The sequence below is a fragment of the Oncorhynchus tshawytscha genome, linkage group LG08, assembly GCF_018296145.1.
Source record: "Oncorhynchus tshawytscha isolate Ot180627B linkage group LG08, Otsh_v2.0, whole genome shotgun sequence".
NCBI lineage: Eukaryota > Metazoa > Chordata > Actinopteri > Salmoniformes > Salmonidae > Oncorhynchus > Oncorhynchus tshawytscha.
This window is the reverse complement of record NC_056436.1, coordinates 74,450,409-74,468,259: the sequence shown is the minus strand read 5'-3', so window position 1 is coordinate 74,468,259 and position 17,851 is coordinate 74,450,409. Positions and strand designations below refer to the sequence as shown.

Below are 17,851 nucleotides of genomic sequence, written 5' to 3'. Positions count from 1 at the left end.
TACACATACACACACTCACTCCCCCTGTCTCTCACATTCATACACACTGTCTTTCTCTCTCCCCCCCTGTGACTATCTCTAGTTTTGAACGTTCCCTTTAAATACCCTCCCTAACGGGAAATAACGGTAGTAAGCTGCCTGCTACTGTCCGGTCAGGCTATCCGATTTCTCTACGGTCAGTGAATTTACGTGCAGTCGGACAGGTGCTCGTGCTTTGCGATGAGAACGCTGTTGATATCACTCCTCTGGGTCCTCGGCGGGGTGGAGGAGACCGTGGCCGTACCTGCCGTAGGCCGACATGCCACGAGAGAGTTCTACATCGCCGCGGTTGAGATTGGTTGGGACTATCTTTACTGGGGCAGCGCTGACTCGTCGGAACAAAGGTGAAGTTCTATCAAGTCATTACCTAATATCTATCCCTTATTTGTTTTTTTTTGCTTCGAAGACTAGGTTTTTTAAGTCTGTCGGGTTAAACGTCAATATTGTAGTAGACTATTCTATTCAATTAAAAGTTGAAGATGTATATAACCTTGTAGGACATTTGATTTGTTTTCATGTTTAAATCTTTGCATTATACATTCTTTTTAAAAATGTAAATATCCATGTTGATTATGAACTTCTAGGAGGAGGACCAAAGATCCCCCTCAGAAATACATAAAAGCTGTTTATAGAGAATACACTGATTCCACATATTCAGTCCCCAAACCTACATCAACATGGGCAGGTATGTGTACTCATTTTATGTATTAATTATGAATTACTTTAATTATGTATATCTTTGAAATAAAATATATGCTACCACACAAAGTGGTGTAAAGTACTTAAAAGTAAAACTACTTTAAAGTGCTACTTAAGTAGTTTATAGGGGTATCTGTACTTTACTATTTATATTTTTGCCAACTTTTATGTTTACTTCACTACATTCTTAAAGGAATCATGTACTTTTTACTCCATACATTTTCCCTGACAGCAAAAAGTATTCGTTACATTTTGATGGGAAAATGGTCAAATTCACACACTTATCAAGAGAACATCCCTGGTCATCACTGCTGTCTCTGCTCTGGAGGACTCACTAAACACAAATGCTTTGTTGTAAATTATGTCTGAGTGTTGGAGTGTGCCCCTTGCTATCCGTCAATAAAAATAACAACAATTAAATGGTGCTGTCTGGTTTACTTAATAAAAGGAATTTGAAATGGTTTATACTTTTACTTTTGATACTTAAGTATATTTTAGCAATTCCATTTACTTTTGATCCTTATATTTAAAACCAAACACTTTTAGACTTTTACTCAAGTAGTATTTAACTTTTACTTGAGTCATTTTCAATGAAGGTTTCTTTACTTTTACTCAAGTATGACAAGTGAGTCATTTTTCCACCACTGACCACACACACACACAGAGAAACAGAGTGCTTTGTGTTGCAGGTATCCAGGGTCCGGTGATCCATGCCCAGGCCAGTGACAGGGTGGTGGTGCACTTTAAGAACCTGGCGTCCCAGCCCTACAGTATCAGCCCTGTGGGGATCAGCTACTGGAAACAGTCTGAGGGTAATGTCTTTATGTCTACCTACTAGCTTACTACTGGAAACAGTCTGAGGGTAATGTCTTTATGTCTACCTACTAGCTTACTACTGGAAACAGTCTGAGGGTAATGTCTTTATGTCTACCTACTAGCTTACTACTGGAAACAGTCTGAGGGTAATGGCTTTATGTCTACCTACTAGCTTACTACTGGAAACAGTCTGAGGGTAATGTCTTTATGTCTACCTACTAACTTACTACTAGAAACAGTCTGAGGGTAATGTCTTTATATCTACCTACAGTAAATACTAAATCTGCGTGTCTATCTACTAACTTACCGTAAACACAAAATTTGTGTGTCTACCTACTAACTTACCGTAAATACTAAATCTGTGTGTTTATCTACTAATTTACCGTAAATTGTAAGCCACTGTCACATCCTAGAACTAGTGTTATAAAGTAAACTGAACCCAATAAAGAGCTTCCCCACTGTTGTACACTTGAATTAAGTGTGTGTGTGTGTGTGTGTGTGTGTGTGTATCAAATCACATCAAATGTTATTTGCCACACGCTCCGACTACAACAGGCTTACTTACAAGCCCTTAACCAACAACGCGGTTTTAAGATAATTTTTTTTCTAAAGTAAGAAAGAAAAGTAACATAATTAAAGAGCAGCAGTAAATAACAATAGCGGGGCTCTATACAGGGGGTACTGTGACAGAATCCATGTGCGTGGGTACCGGTGTCGTGGTAATTGAGGTAATATGTACATGTAGGTAGAGTTATTAAAGTGACTATGCATAGATAATAACAGAGAGTAGCAGCAGCGTAGAAGGGGGGCAATAGTCTGGGTAGCCATTTGATTAGATGTTCAGGAGTCTTATGGCTTGGGGGTAGAAGCTGTTTAGAAGCCTCTTGGACCAAGACTTGGTACTCCGGCACCACCTGCCGTGAGGTAGCAGAGAGAACAGTCTATGACTGGGGTGGCTGGAGTATTTAACCATTTTTAGGGCCTTCCTCTGACACCGTCTGGTATAGAGGTCCTGGATGGCAGGAGGCTTGGCCCCAGTGATGTACTGGGCCGTACGCTCTACCCTCTGTATTGCCTTGCGGTCGGAGGCCGAGCAGTTGCCATACCAGGCAGTGATGGAACCAGCCAAATTTTTTCAGTCACCTGAAGGGGAATAGGTTTTGTCGTGCCCTCTTGACGCTTGTCTTGGTGTGTTTGGACCATGTTAGTTTGTTGGTGAACTGGACGTCTAGGAACTTGAAGCTCTCAACCTGCTCCACTACAGCCCGTAGATGAGAATGGGGGTACCTCCTTTTCCTGTAGTCCACAATCATCTCCTTGTCTTGATCACTTTGAATCAAATCAAATCAAATTTTATTTGTCACATACACATGGTTAGCAGATGTTAATGCGAGTGTAGCGAAATGCTTGGTCCTTGAAATGCTTGAGGGAGAGGTTGTTGTCCTTGTACCACACGGCCAGGTCTTTGACCTCCTCCCTATAGGCTGTCTCGTCGTTGTCAGTGATCAGGCCTACCACTGTTGTGTCATCGGCAAACTTAATAATAGTGTTGGAGTCGTGCCTGGCCGTGCAGTCATGAGTGAACAGGGAGTACAGGAGGGGATGAGCACGCACCCCTGAGGGTCTCCTGTGTTGAGGATCAGTGTGGAGGATGTGTTGTTACCTACCCTCACCACCTTGGGGCGGCACGTCAGGAAGTCCAGGATCCAGTTGCAGAGGGAGGTGTTTAGTCCCAGGGTCCTTAGCTTATTGATGAGCTTTGAGGACACTATGGTGTTGTACACTGAGCTGTAGTCAATGAATAGTATTCTCACATAGGTGCTCCTTTTGTCCAGGTGGGAAAGGGCAGTGTGGAGTGCAATAGAGATTACATCATCTGTAGATCTCTTGGGGCGGTATGCAAATTGGAGTGGGTCTAGGGTTCTGGGATAATGGTGTTGATGTGAGCCATGACCAGCCTTTCAAAGCACTTCATGGCTACAGATGTGAGTGCCACCGGTCGGTAGTCATTTAGGCAGGTTACCTTAGTGATCTTGGGCACAGGGACAATGGTGATCTGCTTAAAACATGTTGGTATTACAGACTCGGTCAAAAACAGGTTGAAAATGTCAGTGAAGACACTCCAGTTGGTCAGCGCATGCTTGGAGTACACGTCCTGGTAATCCGTCTGGCCCTGCGGCCTTGTGAATGTTGATCTGTTTAAAGGTCTTACTCACATCGGCTGAGGAGAGCGTGATTACACAGTTGCCCGGAACAGCTGATGCTCTCATGCATGTTTTAGTGTTACTTGCCTGGAAGCAAGCATAGAAGTTATTGAGCTTGTCTCGTAGGCTTGTGTCACTGGGCAGCTCTCGGCTGTGCTTCCCTTTGTAGTCTGTAATAGTTTGCAAGCCCTGCCACATCTGACGAGCGTTGGAGCCAGTGTCGTACGATTCAATCTTATTCCTGTATTGACGCTTTGCCTGTTTGATGGTTCGTCGGAGGGAATCGCAGGATTTCTTATCAGCTTCCGGGTTAGAGTCCCGCTCCTTGAAAAATGATTTGTTCAATTTGAGGTGAGTAATTGCTGTTATGATGTCCAGAAGCTCTTTTCGGTCATAAGAGAAGGTAACAGCAACATTATGTACAAAATAAGTTACAAACAATGCGGAAAAACAAACAATACAGCACAGTTGGTTAAGAGCCAATAAAACAGCAGCGATCCTCTCCGGCGCCAAATGTATCAAATGAGTGTGTTCCCGCAAGCATGTATCTGCTATGTCAGTCTCTGTGTGTACACACGTATATTCCTAGCAGTATATCTCTTTCTCTCTAGGGGCCGGATACGATGACGCCACGTCTAGCCAGGAGAAGGAGGATGATGCGGTTGCTCCAGGAGGATACTACAAGTACGTCTGGGACATCAATCCTAATGACGGTCCGACCTTGGGAGACCCAGAATGCCTCACCTACTCCTACTCCTCCCAGGTGGACACTGTACAAGACTTCAACTCTGGGCTCATCGGGGCTCTGCTCATCTGCAAATCAAGTTAGAGACACAACTTTATTCCTGATATGTTACTAAAATCAAAATCAAATCAAATTTTATTTGTCACATACACATGGTTAGCAGATGTTAATGCGAGTGTAGCGAAATGCTTGTGCTTCTAGTTCCGACAATGCAGTAATAACCAACAAGTAATCTAACTAACAATTCCCAAACTACTGTCTTATACACAGTGTAAGGGGATAAAGAATATGTACATAAGGATATATGAATGAGTGATGGTACAGAGCAGCATAGGCAAGATACAGTAGATGGTATCGAGTACAGTATATACATATGAGATGAGTATGCAAACAAAGTGGCATAGTTAAAGTGGCTAGTGATACATGTATTACATAAGGATGCAGTCGATGATATAGAGTACAGTATATACGTATGCATATGAGATGAATAATGTAGGGTAAGTAACATTATATAAGGTAGCATTGTTTAAAGTGGCTAGTGATATATTTACATCATTTCCCATCAATTCCCATTATTAAAGTGGCTGGAGTTGAGTCAGTGTCAGTGTCAGTGTGTTGGCAGCAGCCACTCAATGTTAGTGGTGGCTGTTTAACAGTCTGATGGCCTTGAGATAGAAGCTGTTTTTCAGTCTCTCGGTCCCAGCTTTGATGCACCTGTACTGACCTCGCCTTCTGGATGATAGCGGGGTAAACAGGCAGTGGCTCGGGTGGTTGATGTCCTTGATGATCTTTATGGCCTTCCTGTAACATTGGGTGGTGTAGTTGTCCTGGAGGGCAGGTCGTTTGCCCCCGGTGATGCGTTGTGCAGACCTCACTACCCTCTGGAGAGCCTTACGGTTGTGGTAGGTACCCCCATTCTCTTACGGCGGAGCAGTTGCCGTACCAGGCGGTGATACAGCCCACCAGGATGCTCTCGATTGTGCATCTGTAGAAGTTTGTGAGTGCTTTTGATGACAAGCCAAATTTCTTCAGCCTCCTGAGGTTGAAGAGGTGCTGCTGCGCCTTCTTCACGATGCTGTCTGTGTGAGTGGACCAATTCAGTTTGTCTGTGATGTGTATGCCGAGGAACTTAAAACTTGCTACCCTCTCCACTACTGTTCCATCGATGTGGATAGGGGGGTGTTCCCTCTGCTGTTTCCTGAAGTCCACAATCATCTCCTTAGTTTTGTTGACGTTGAGTGTGAGGTTATTTTCCTGACACCACACTCCGAGGGCCCTCACCTCCTCCCTGTAGGCCGTCTCGTCGTTGTTGGTAATCAAGCCTACCACTGTTGTGTCGTCCGCAAACTTGATGATTAAGTTGGAGGCGTGCGTGGCCACGCAGTCGTGGGTGAACAGGGAGTACAGGAGAGGGCTCAGAACGCACCCTTGTGGGGCCCCAGTGTTGAGGATCAGCAAGGTGGAGATGTTGTTGCCTACCCTCACCACCTGGGGGCGGCCCGTCAGGAAGTCCAGTACCCAGTTGCACAGGGTGGGGTCGAGACCCAGGGTCTCGAGCTTGATGACGAGCTTGGAGGGTACTATGGTGTTGAATGCCGAGCTGTAGTCGATGAACAGCATTCTCACATAGGTATTCCTCTTGTCCAGATGGGTTAGGGCAGTGTGCAGTGTGGTTGAGATTGCATCGTCTGTGGACCTATTTGGGCGGTAAGCAAATTGGAGTGGGTCTAGGGTGTCAGGTAGGGTGGAGGTGATATGGTCCTTGACTAGTCTCTCAAAGCACTTCATGATGACGGAAGTTAGTGCTACGGGGCGGTAGTCGTTTAGCTCAGTTACCTTAGCTTTCTTGGGAACAGGAACAATGGTGGCCCTCTTGAAGCATGTGGGAACAGCAGACTGGTATAGGGATTGATTGAATATGTCCGTAAACACACCGGCCAGCTGGTCTGTGCATGCTCTGAGGGCGCGGCTGGGGATGCCGTCTGGGCCTGCAGCCTTGGTTAACACGTTTAAATGTCTTACTCACCTCGGCTGCAGTGAAGGAGAGTCCGCATGTTTTCGTTGCAAGCCGTGTCAGTGGCACTGTGTTGTCCTCAAAGCGGGCAAAAAAGTTATTTAGTCTGCCTGGGAGCAAGACATCCTGGTCCGTGACTGAGCTGGATTTCTTTACTCCCACATACCTTACGGTCAGATACACCACAACTTTATTCCTGATATGTTGATCCCACATACCTTACGTCCAGATACATCACAACTTTATTCCTGATATGTTACTCCCACACACCTTACGGTCAGATACACCACAACTTTATTCCTGATATGTTGATCCCACATACCTTACGGTCAGATACACCACAACTTTATTCCTGATATGTTACTCCCACACACCTTACGTCCAGATACATCACAACTTTATTCCTGATATGTTACTCCCACATACCTTACGGTCAGATACATCACAACTTTATTCCTGATATGTTGATCCCACACACCTTCCACAACTTTCTCTCTATGTATCACACTCCCCTTACAGTACAGTCAGACCCACTGTGACACATATCTGCCTGGTAAAAGAGGAAATGAATGTGGCTGCTGGACTCATAGCTGACTGGGACTTATTATGTGCTCTGCTCTCAGTCATACAGTGATCCTATCCTACCTAATGGAAAAACTATGTGAACAGAAGGAGGTCTGAATCATATAAACGCCGTACTAAGTAGGGATTGTCAATAGTTTACTGCACATTATGAAGCTTAATACCCAGACTACCACATGGCCTGACTATTAAACAAATGAGTAATCTGACCAAATGAGTCATTTGAACAAATGAGTAATTTCACCAAATGCGTCAATTCACCAAATGTACCCTGTGATATTCAGATCAATCAACTAATGTGTTATCTGTATTCTCTGCTTCCCTTGGGTTCTCACAGCTGCATTTACAGATAATGGAGTTCGGAAAAGCAGAGAGTTTATTCTGCTCTTTGCTGTTTTTGATGAGAGTAAGAGCTGGTACGGAGAGGTGGGGAGTTTCCGGGAAAGATTTAAGAAGGCCAGTGCAAGAAAACAGTACCACACTATCAATGGATACGTCAACTCAACTTTACCAGGTCAGGAGCTAGTTTAACATGTTACTGTATAGAGTCAACAGTTCAGTCCTGTTGTCAACTATGTTTGGTATGTGTATAGGTCTGACGATGTGCCAGGGACGAGATCATGTGTTCTGGCATCTCATTGGAATGGAAACGTCTCCAGAGATCCACTCTATACAGTTCCAGGATCACACTCTGCAGGTACAGCAGATAATTCAAGTTTAAATCAGGGTTCACTTAAAGCTGTCAACAAATCATTACTAATGGTCAACCAAGATTTTCCTTTTCAGAATGTTTTGACAATGAAGTTGTTATAAGTCATTTGTAAGAATGAGTAACCAGTTCAGCAGCATTTCAGTCTGAGCCTAACTCTACCCTTGTCATTCCAGGTGATGGCCCACCGTAAGGTTACTGTGGAGATGACCCCTATGACCTTCACCACAGCGGAGCTGAAGCCCAGCACTCAGGGGAAGTTCCTCATCAGCTGTCAGATCCAAGCAAACAGCCACGGTAAGAGTATGTTCTCGCAAAGTTGTGAAATAAAGTGTTGATCAATTTGAAAGTTCCCAATTTGATTTGACACTCCTGTGTGAGGTACCAGAGTGAGACTTATACATTTGAGCCCAAGTTGCATGAATAATTATGTTGTTGAGAATGTGCTCTAAGGTGTTCATAAGGCATCTATAAGGTGTCTTACGAGGTGCTATAAAATGTATTTTTATATCTTTGTTCCAGTGGGCATGAGTGCAGTCTTTGAGGTGGAGGACTGCCCAGAGCCTGTGACAGTGCCCGGTCCTGATGTGCGTCGGGTCCAGCAGTCTGAGAATGAGGAGGACTATGAATATGGAGATGACATGTTCGAGTTATTTGTGTTTAAGCCTGTGAAAAGTCGGGCTGTGGGGCGCTCTCGAGGGGGGAAGAACAAAGTCTGGGTCCATTACATTGCTGCTGAGGAGATCAGTTGGGATTACGCACCCCACCTCAGCCAGGGAGACAGGTACGAAACCCAACTTTAAGGTGACAAAACCCCAACTCAGTTAAGGAGAAAGGTACGAAACCCCACCTCAGTTAAGGAGACAGGTACGAAACCCCACCTCAGTTAAGGAGACAGGTACAAAACCCCACCTTAGTTAAGGAGCAAGGTACGAAATCCCACCTCAGTTAAGGAGACAGGTATGAAACCCCACCTCAGTTAAGGAGACAGGTACAAAACTCCACCTTAGTTAAGGAGACAGGTATGAAACCCCACCTCAGTTAAGGAGACAGGTACAAAACTCCACCTTAGTTAAGGAGACAGGTATGAAACCCCACCTCAGTTAAGGAGACAGGTACGAAATCCCACCTCAGTTAAGGAGACAGGTACAAAACTCCACCTTAGTTAAGGAGCAAGGTACGAAATCCCACCTCAGTTAAGGAGACAGGTACAAAACCCCACCTCAGTTAAGGAGACAGGTACAAAACTCCACCTTAGTTAAGGAGCAAGGTACGGAATCCCACCTCAGTTAAGGAGACAGGTATGAAACCCCACCTCAGTTAAGGAGACAGGTACAAAACCCCACCTCAGTTAAGGAAACAGGTACAAAACGCCACCTCAGTGAGGGAGACAGGTACAATACCCCACCTCAGTTAAGGAGTCAGGTACGAAACGCCACCTCAGTGAGGGAGACAGGTACAAAACTCCACCTCAGTGAGGGAGACAGGTACAAAACCCCACCTCGGTGAGGGAGACAGGTACAATACCCCACCTCGGTGAGGGAGACAGGTACAAATCAAATTGTATTTGTTACATGCTCTGAATACAACAGGTGTAGAACTTACAGTGAAATGCTTCCATACAAGCCCTTAACCAACAATGCAGTTCAAGAAATAGAGTTAAGAAAAACTTAAGTAAAAAAATGTAATAAAATTGGGGGTAGAAGCTGCTAAGGAGTCTTTTGGTCCTAGACTTGGTGCTCTGGTACTGCTTGCCCTTTCTGCAGTAGCAGAAAGAACAGTCTATGACTTGGGCGACTGGAGTCTTTGACAATTGTTTGGGTATGTCTCTGACACTGCCTAGTAATATGGGTCCTGGATGTCAGGAAGCTTGGCTCCAGTGATGTACTGGGCCGTACGCACTACCCTCTGTAGCGCCTTACGGTCAGATACCGAGCAGTTGTACCAGGCGGTGATGCAACCGGTCAGGATGCTCTCGATGGTGCAGCTTTTTCACTTTTTCACTTTTTCAGGATCTGGGGAGCCATGCCAAATCTTTTCAGTCTCCTGAGGGGGAAAAGGTGTTGTCGTGCCCTCATCACAATTGTCTTAGTGTGTTTGGACCATGGAACTTCGTTGGTGATGTGGACACCAAGGAACTTGAAACTCTCGACCTGCTCCACTTCAGCCCTGTCAATGTTAATGGGGCCCTGTTCAGCCCTCCTTTTCCTATAGTCCACGATCAACTCCTTTGTCTTGCTCACATTGAGGAAGAGGTTGTTGTCCTGGCACCACACTGCCAGGTCTCTGACCTTCTCCCTATAGGCTGTCTCATCGTTGTCGGTGATCAGGCCTACCACTGTTGTGTCGTCAGTAAACTTAATGGTGATGTTGGAGGCGTGCTCGGCCACAAAGTTGTGTGTGAACAGGGAGTACAGGAGGGGATGAGCACGCACCCCTGAGGGGCCCCAGTGTTGAGGATCAGTATGGCTGATTTGTTGTTGCCTATCCTTGCCTACCCAAGTCCGGGATCCAGTTGCAGAGGGAGGTGTTTAGTCTCAGGGTCCTTAGCTTAGTGATGAGCTTTGTGGATAATGTGGTGTTGAATGCTGAGCTGTAGTGAATGAACAGCATTCTCACATAGGTGTTCCTTTTATCCAGGTGGTAAAAAGCAGTGTGGAATGCGATTGAGATTGTGCCATCTGTGGATCTGTTGGGGCGGTATGCAAATGGGAGTGGGTTTAGGGTTTCCAGCATGATGGTGTTGATGTGAGCCATGACCAGCCTTTCAAAGCACTTCATGGCTACCGGCGTGAGTGCTACGGGGCGGTAATCATTTAGGCAGGTTGCCTTCGCTTTCTTGGGCACATGCTGGTCTGTTTAAAACATGTAAGTATTACAGACTGGGTCAGGGAGAGGTTGAAAATGTCAGTGGAGACACCGCACATGCTCTGAGTACACGTCCTGGTAATCCGTCTGGCCACGCGGCTTTGTAAATGTTCACCTGTTTAAAAGTCCTGCTCACATCGGCTACGGAGAGCGTAATCACACAGTCGTCTGGAATAGCTGGTGCTCTCATGCATGCTTCAGTGTTTCTTGCCTTGAAGCGAGCATAAAACGCATTTAGCCCGTCTGGTAGGCTCGCGTCACTGGACAGCTATCGACTTGATTTCCCTTTGTGGTCCATAATAGTTTTCAAGCCTTGCCACATCTGACGAGCGTCAGAGCCGGTGTAGTAAGATTCAATCTTACTCCTGTATTGACACTTTGCCTGTTTGATGGTTTTTCTGAGGGCATGACTGGTTTTCTTATATTAGTGTCCTGCTCCTTGAAAGCGGCAGCTCTGCCTTTAACTCAGTGCAGATGTTGTAATCCATGGCTTCTGTTTGGGATATGTATGTACGGTCACCCCACCTCAGCCAGGGTGACAGGTAGGAAACCCCACCTCAGCCAGGGTGACAGGTAGGAAAGAGGGTAAAGGGGTGACAGAGTGGGAGGGGGGGTGAGAGAAAGGAAGACTGGGAGTGAAATGGAAAATAAGAGTTCAGGTGGGAGGGAGGACCGAGAAAGGGAGAGGGTCAGAGAGAGTGTGTATAGCCAGAAAAAGACTAGGACAGGAAAGGGAGAGAGTTCATGATCCTAAAAATACTGATACTACCCTCCCTCTACTGTCTCTGTGTTCCAGTCAACTGTTATCGGAATACTTTCCCAGGGGGCCTCATCAGCTGGGTCATGAATATAAGAAGGTGGTGTATGTAGAATACACTGACCAGACCTTCACCAAGAGGAAATCACCTGTTAAAAGACTGCTGGGACCACTGCTCAGAGGACAGGTGGACGAACACTTCCAGGTGTGTACCACAATCAACAAAACAAACAAGCAAAAAAGATGTATCTGAATAGATAGTAAAGAAAGTAAAGATCATTCTAATTTTTTCTTCAGATAGTGTTCAAGAACCTGGCAAGTCGTCCTTTCAACATGTATCCAAACGGCCTCACCAGGATTTCTCCACTGAGGAAAACAGAGAACAGTAAGAACTGGCATTATGATAAGATGAAGCAAGATAATATTACTGACTATGCATTTAGGTTTGGAATCATAACTAAATCCTTTATGGAATAGTCATCATATCCAGTGTGTTAATATGTTGAGGTCTGGAGAAACTCATAAAATGTTTTATAGTCATAGTCTAATAGTCATTCTAATAGTCATAATAGTCATTCTGTTAGACTAATAAAATCTCTTAGTCTCTTAGTCATTCCTAAATCATTAGTCATCAGTGTTCCCCCCGGTGTCTATGTGTGTGTGTGTAGAGGGTGAAAAGGACCTACGCTCCCTGGCTGTACCCCCCAACGGGACATATGGGTATGTGTGGAAACTAACAGCAGAGGATGGGCCCTTGGAGGGAGACCCCCAGTGTCTGACCCGTCTGTACCAGAGTACCATCAACCCTGAGAGAGATCTGGCCACTGGCCTCATAGGACCCCTCCTCATCTGCAAGAAGGACTCCATGGACACCAGGGGGCGGCTGGTGAGAATCGACACTTAATATGTCCATAATGACACATAGTGTTGGCTTTTCAGACACAGATTAAGTCTAGTCTTGGAATAAGAATAACTTTCATTGAAGAATAGAGATGTGTCCCTGAAACTGGCCCAATATGACATATCAGTGCATTATTTCTCCTGCAGCTTGATCAAGTCATACACTGAAACTTAGATGTTGTTGTGTTGTTGTTTGTAGCAGTGTGAGTTCTTGTGGTTATCATAACCTAAGATGTCCAACTTGCAGGTGGGCCCAGATAAAGTGAAGCAGTTGATGTTCGCTGTGTTTGATGAGAACAAGAGTTGGTACATCAATGACAACATTCAGAAGTACAGCAAAGACCCCTCCATGGTCAACCCTACAGACCCTGACTTCTACAACTCCAATGTCATCTACAGTAAGTAAGGTTTTCCTGCTAGATTATCTTGGTTCTTGATGAAAGTGGTGACACATGTCTGTCTGTCACCCTTTTTGTGTGCTATGTTTTTTATCTTGATCTCATTTTTGTTTACAGACGTGAACGGGATTATGTTCAACGAGCAGAGGGTCCAGGTGTGTAAGGATGACGTGACCTTCTGGCACCTGTCCAACGTGGGGATGCAGAGCGACTTCTTGTCCGTCTACTTCACAGGAAACCCCTTCATGAAGGACAACGTGTACGAGTCCGTCCTCACACTCTTCCCAATGTCCGGGGAGACCGTTACCATGGAGTCTCAGCTAATCGGTAAGGTCAAAGGTCAAATGATCCTACTGCAGTTGTATTCAGTAGGCATCAAATGGAAGAACATATTTTAAACAGGGAGGTGCTACAGGTCCATTAAGAACACAGGTTTTCACTACGATGCATCCTACTAAAACCTGACCCTGAGAGGTGTTTTCTGGAGCATTGTGAGCTGATGTTTTTTTCATCCTCAGGTGAGTGGGAGATCAGTGCGTTCGACAGCCGCCTGAAAAGCCGTGGCATGAGCGCCCGCTACTCCGTCCTGTCTTGTAACATTGAACTGCTGGTGGACAATGAAGATGTAGAGTATGGCCTGGAGGACGTCCTGCCTGACTACGTAGACCACTTCTTCAAACCCAGATCCCTCCACCCCCAGCCACAGAACAGGACCGTAGCTGTCAGAGTCTGCAGGAAGCAACCTGGCTTAAACCAGAACACAACAACACCGCAAACAGGAAATGACACAGATAACGAAGTCGCCATCGGAGAATCAGGGGACCACGGGTCTGATAACAATGTCACATTTAAGGCAGGGGACCAGAGGTCAATCTGTGAGGTCAGGTATGTGACGGTGTCGTCTGCTGATGAGGAGGCCAACCTGCTTTCCCAGGGAGGGATCCCCACAGATGTTCTGGAGCAACTGGAGAAGGACGGGGAGTGGAAGGCTTCAGAGAACCAGGAGGGAGGGGGCCTGGGTGGGGAGCAGGGGGGGAACGGGAGACAGAGACGCCAGGCCGGGTTGGAGGGTGGAGAGAATGGAGAGCGCAACAAGCTGGTGGAGAATAGTGAGGAGGAGGTGCTGAAGGAGTGGAAGGGTCAGGTGTATGGGGAGGCACTAGAGCAGGAGCAGAGAGAGGAGCAGAAGGTGGAGGTGTTGGATCAGCAGGAGGCGCAGGGTGAGGGGTTCTTAAAGGTGCAGGAGCAGAGGGAGAGGCAAAAGGGGGAGCTGGATCGAGATTCACATCCCCTAACCACCAATCATGCAGATAAGGACCCTCTACTCTTGGAGTTAGACGGATGGATGGATCTAGACCCCCTGAACAAAACTTTGGAAGCTCTCCCGGATCAGCTGAAGGTGCAGCAGAAGAGGGAGGAGCAGAAGGTGGAGGTGTTGGATCAGCTGAAGGTGCAGCAGCAGAGGGAGGAGCAGAAGGTGGAGGTGTTGGATCAGCTGAAGGTAGAGGAGCAGAAAGCTGGGGATGTGCATCCCCTAAGCAACAACACTCACACAGAGCTGGACACACCTCTACTGGATTTGTTGGATCTAAACTTCTCCAATGTCTCCAATGACAACGAGACGGCTCCCAGGAACGCAGTGTCTCTGGAGTATGATGACTATAGTGAGGAAGACACTGGGACAGCCTACATAGGGACAGAGGACAACCTGGACCTGAGGACCACAGATGGACAATACCGCAGCTACTACATCGCTGCACAGGAGATCACATGGGACTATGGGATCAGGAAACCACATCAGCTCATAAAAACAAGGTAGTGTTTGGCTTTTGTAAGTATCTGGTTTCTTTGACACTTATGCTTAGTCTTTGGGGAGCACTTCAATGGAGAATCTCAATTGAATATGCTTTTTAGTCCAGAACTAGGCTTAATCTGTGTCTGGCCCCATCTCTTTGACTATTCATTTTTGATAGATTTCTAAATAAATCCGGTTTCTGATTGATCAGCTCAGTTTAAAAGTAAAGGAAAAGCTGCTCTCTAGTAGCTCCACTGCAATCATTTACTTACCAACGTTTCAACGGCAAGCTGTCTTTTATCAGGGTATTGATCAATGGCAAGCTGTCTTTTATCAGGGTATTGATCAATGGCAAGCTGTATTTTATCAGGGTATTGATTAACGGCAAGCTGTATTTTATCAGGGTATTGATCAATGGCAAGCTATCTTTTATGAGGGTATTGATTAACGGCAAGCTGTCTTTTATCAGGGTATTGATCAATGGCAAGCTGTCTTTTATCAGGGTATTGATTAACGGCAAGCTGTCTTTTATCAGGGTATTGATTAACGACAAGCTGTCTTTTATCAGGGTATTGATTAACGACAAGCTGTCTTTTATCAGGGTATTGATTAACGACAAGCTGTCTTTTATCAGGGTATTGTTGACGGCAAGCTGTCTTTTATCAGGGTATTGATCAGCTAATCAACTTTCAACTGTTCACTCCCCAGAGAGAGGCGTAGGGGAATGAGGAAGTTCCTGGCGGAATATAAGAAGGTGGTGTTCAGGGCCTACAGTGATAGAGACTTCCAGATCCCCATCACCAGAGGAGAGCTGCAGGAACATCTGGGACTCATGGGCCCTATCATTAAAGCTGAGGTCAACGACCTCCTTACCGTGAGTGGAGATCAATGATCATCTTATTAATTCAAAGATGTTTCAAATCAATTCATATTTTAACTACTACTAACCTGGTCAAGGTGTTTCGGAGTTCTTGGTGTAGTTGCTAAGGTTCTGGACAGTTGCAGGAACCCTGGTTTTAATCCCGGTTGTGTTACCCCCTGAATTCACTGCTATATTATTTTCATGGCATCTTATCAGATTCTGTGTGTTCTGCTGTTAAACATTCACCTGATCTTAATCTTGATCCTGTTTTTAATCTTGATCCTGATCTTGATCTTGATCCTGATCTTGATCTTGACAGGTGACCTTCAAGAACATGGCGTCCAGGCCGTACTCCCTGCACCTTCATGGGGTGTATGATAAGAGCCAGGGTGATGGTCAGTCCTCCGGGGCTGGGGTGGCGGGGGTCCCTGGGGAGGCGGTCCAGCCTGGAGAGGTCAGGGTCTACACCTGGAGGATCACCAGGAAGCAGGGGCCCACCGCTGCAGAGTTTGACTGTAAGGCCGGGGCCTACTATTCTACACAGAATAAGGCAGGTGGCACTGTCAACACTTACTGTATATTACAAAGCTAGCTCATAGTTAGGCCTCATAAGTGTCTTTTATTTTCCTTAGATAGCTTACCAGTGTTTTGACATGCTTTTCCCTGCATGCACGTATTGTTCTGGCGTATTTGACTGTGTGGCTTTGTGTTCTGTTCTCACCCCTGCAACAGGAGAAGGATCTCCACTCTGGTCTGATTGGCCCCTTAGTAATCTGTAAACCAGGCACCCTCCACCCCCAACTGAACCTACAGCCCAACCTACAGGAGTACGCCCTCCTCTTCCACACCTTCGACGAGACCAAGAGCTGGTACCTGGACGAGAACATCCGTCGGTACTGCACCCCACCCTGCCAGGCCCAGAAAGATGACCCCTGGTTTCAGCTCAGCAACAAGTTCGCAGGTACAGTAGAGTTATTCAGACTCCCTCCTAATGTCAATAATAGTTTCATAATAAATTTATAAAAATGGATTTCTAGTGAATTTCTCTGTTTGTTTAGGTTCATACTCATATCTGATCGATTGTTTGTGTTTGAGATGAATTTATCTGGAAAATCTTTCCATGTTACCTTAGCCATAAACGGCTACGTGGCAGAGACACTTCCTGGTCTGACTGTAGCCCAGCACCAGCAAGTCAGGTGGCACCTGCTGAACGTCGGGGGCGACGGGGAGTATCACACCGCCCACTTCCACGGTCTGCCCTTCAGCATTCACAAGGAGCAGGAGCATCGCATGGGGGTGTACAACCTCTATCCTGGTAAACACACACACTAAGAAACACACACACAACCACACAACCACAGTTACCACACACACACACAACCACACAACCACAGTTACCACACACACACAACCACAGTTACCACACACACACACACATGCACACGCACACACACACAATAAAATAATAGTCAATCAAGAATGTCACCTGTCCCACCTTGGTCTCTGCCCCCCTCTCCAGGTGTGTTTGGAACAGTGGAGATGAGGCCGGCCACGGTGGGGACCTGGATGGTGGAGTGTACAGTAGGAGAGCACCAGCTGGCCGGCATGAGGGCTAAACTACTGGTCTACAACCCACGTAAGTAGCCTACCACACCTCACAACCCATGTAGTAACCACAAATCCCAACTTATGTAGGTACCACAACTCCCAACTTATGTAGGTACCACAACTCCCAACTTATGTAGGTACCACAACTCCCAACTTATGTAGGTACCACAACTCCCAACTTATGTAGGTACCACAACTCTCAACTTATGTAAGTACCACAACTCCCAACTTATGTAAGTACCCCAACTCCCAACTTACAGTATGTAGGTATCACAACTCCCAACTTATGTAAGTACCCCAACTCCCAACTTATGTAAGTACCCCAACTCCCAACTTACAGTATGTAAGTACCACAACTCCCAACTTATGTAAGTACCCCAACTCCCAACTTACAGTATGTAGGTATCACAACTCCCAACTTATGTAAGTACCCCAACTCCCAACTTATGTAGGTACCACAACTCCCAACTTATGTAGATACCACAACTCCCAACTTATGTAGATACCACAACTCCCAACTTATGTAGATACCACATCTCCCAACTTATGTAGATACTACATCTCCCAACTTATGTAGATACCACATCTCCCAACTTATGTAGATACCACATCTCCCAACTTATGTAGGTACCACAACTCCCAACATCTATGTAGATACCACATCTCCCAACTTATGTAGATACCACATCTCCCAACTTATGTAGGTACCACAACTCCCAACTTATGTAGATACCACATCTCCCAACTTATGTAGATACCACATCTCCCAACTTATGTAGGTACCACAACTCACAACTGATGTAGATACCACATCTCCCAACATATGTAGATACCACATCTCCCAACTTATGTAGG

At 45.9% G+C, this 17,851-nt stretch overlaps 1 protein-coding gene across 1 annotated transcript in view; it reads left to right on the top strand.

Annotated features, from left to right (window-relative positions):
* The first annotated feature begins 6 nt into the window (after window positions 1-6).
* Window positions 7-17,851, top strand: part of f8 (coagulation factor VIII, procoagulant component) — a 31,666-nt gene continuing 13,821 nt past the window's right edge. Inside the window, exons 1-19 of the mRNA XM_042325955.1 lie at window positions 7-383; window positions 624-724; window positions 1,428-1,550; window positions 4,370-4,582; window positions 7,437-7,613; window positions 7,693-7,796; window positions 7,985-8,105; window positions 8,331-8,592; window positions 11,473-11,638; window positions 11,731-11,818; window positions 12,102-12,319; window positions 12,581-12,731; window positions 12,849-13,058; window positions 13,250-14,546; window positions 15,235-15,400; window positions 15,708-15,938; window positions 16,121-16,349; window positions 16,521-16,703; window positions 16,908-17,024. Coding sequence (XP_042181889.1) covers window positions 220-383; window positions 624-724; window positions 1,428-1,550; window positions 4,370-4,582; window positions 7,437-7,613; window positions 7,693-7,796; window positions 7,985-8,105; window positions 8,331-8,592; window positions 11,473-11,638; window positions 11,731-11,818; window positions 12,102-12,319; window positions 12,581-12,731; window positions 12,849-13,058; window positions 13,250-14,546; window positions 15,235-15,400; window positions 15,708-15,938; window positions 16,121-16,349; window positions 16,521-16,703; window positions 16,908-17,024 — 4,321 coding nt within the window. The 5' untranslated portion in view covers window positions 7-219. The remainder of the gene's footprint in view (window positions 384-623; window positions 725-1,427; window positions 1,551-4,369; window positions 4,583-7,436; window positions 7,614-7,692; window positions 7,797-7,984; window positions 8,106-8,330; window positions 8,593-11,472; window positions 11,639-11,730; window positions 11,819-12,101; window positions 12,320-12,580; window positions 12,732-12,848; window positions 13,059-13,249; window positions 14,547-15,234; window positions 15,401-15,707; window positions 15,939-16,120; window positions 16,350-16,520; window positions 16,704-16,907; window positions 17,025-17,851) is intronic.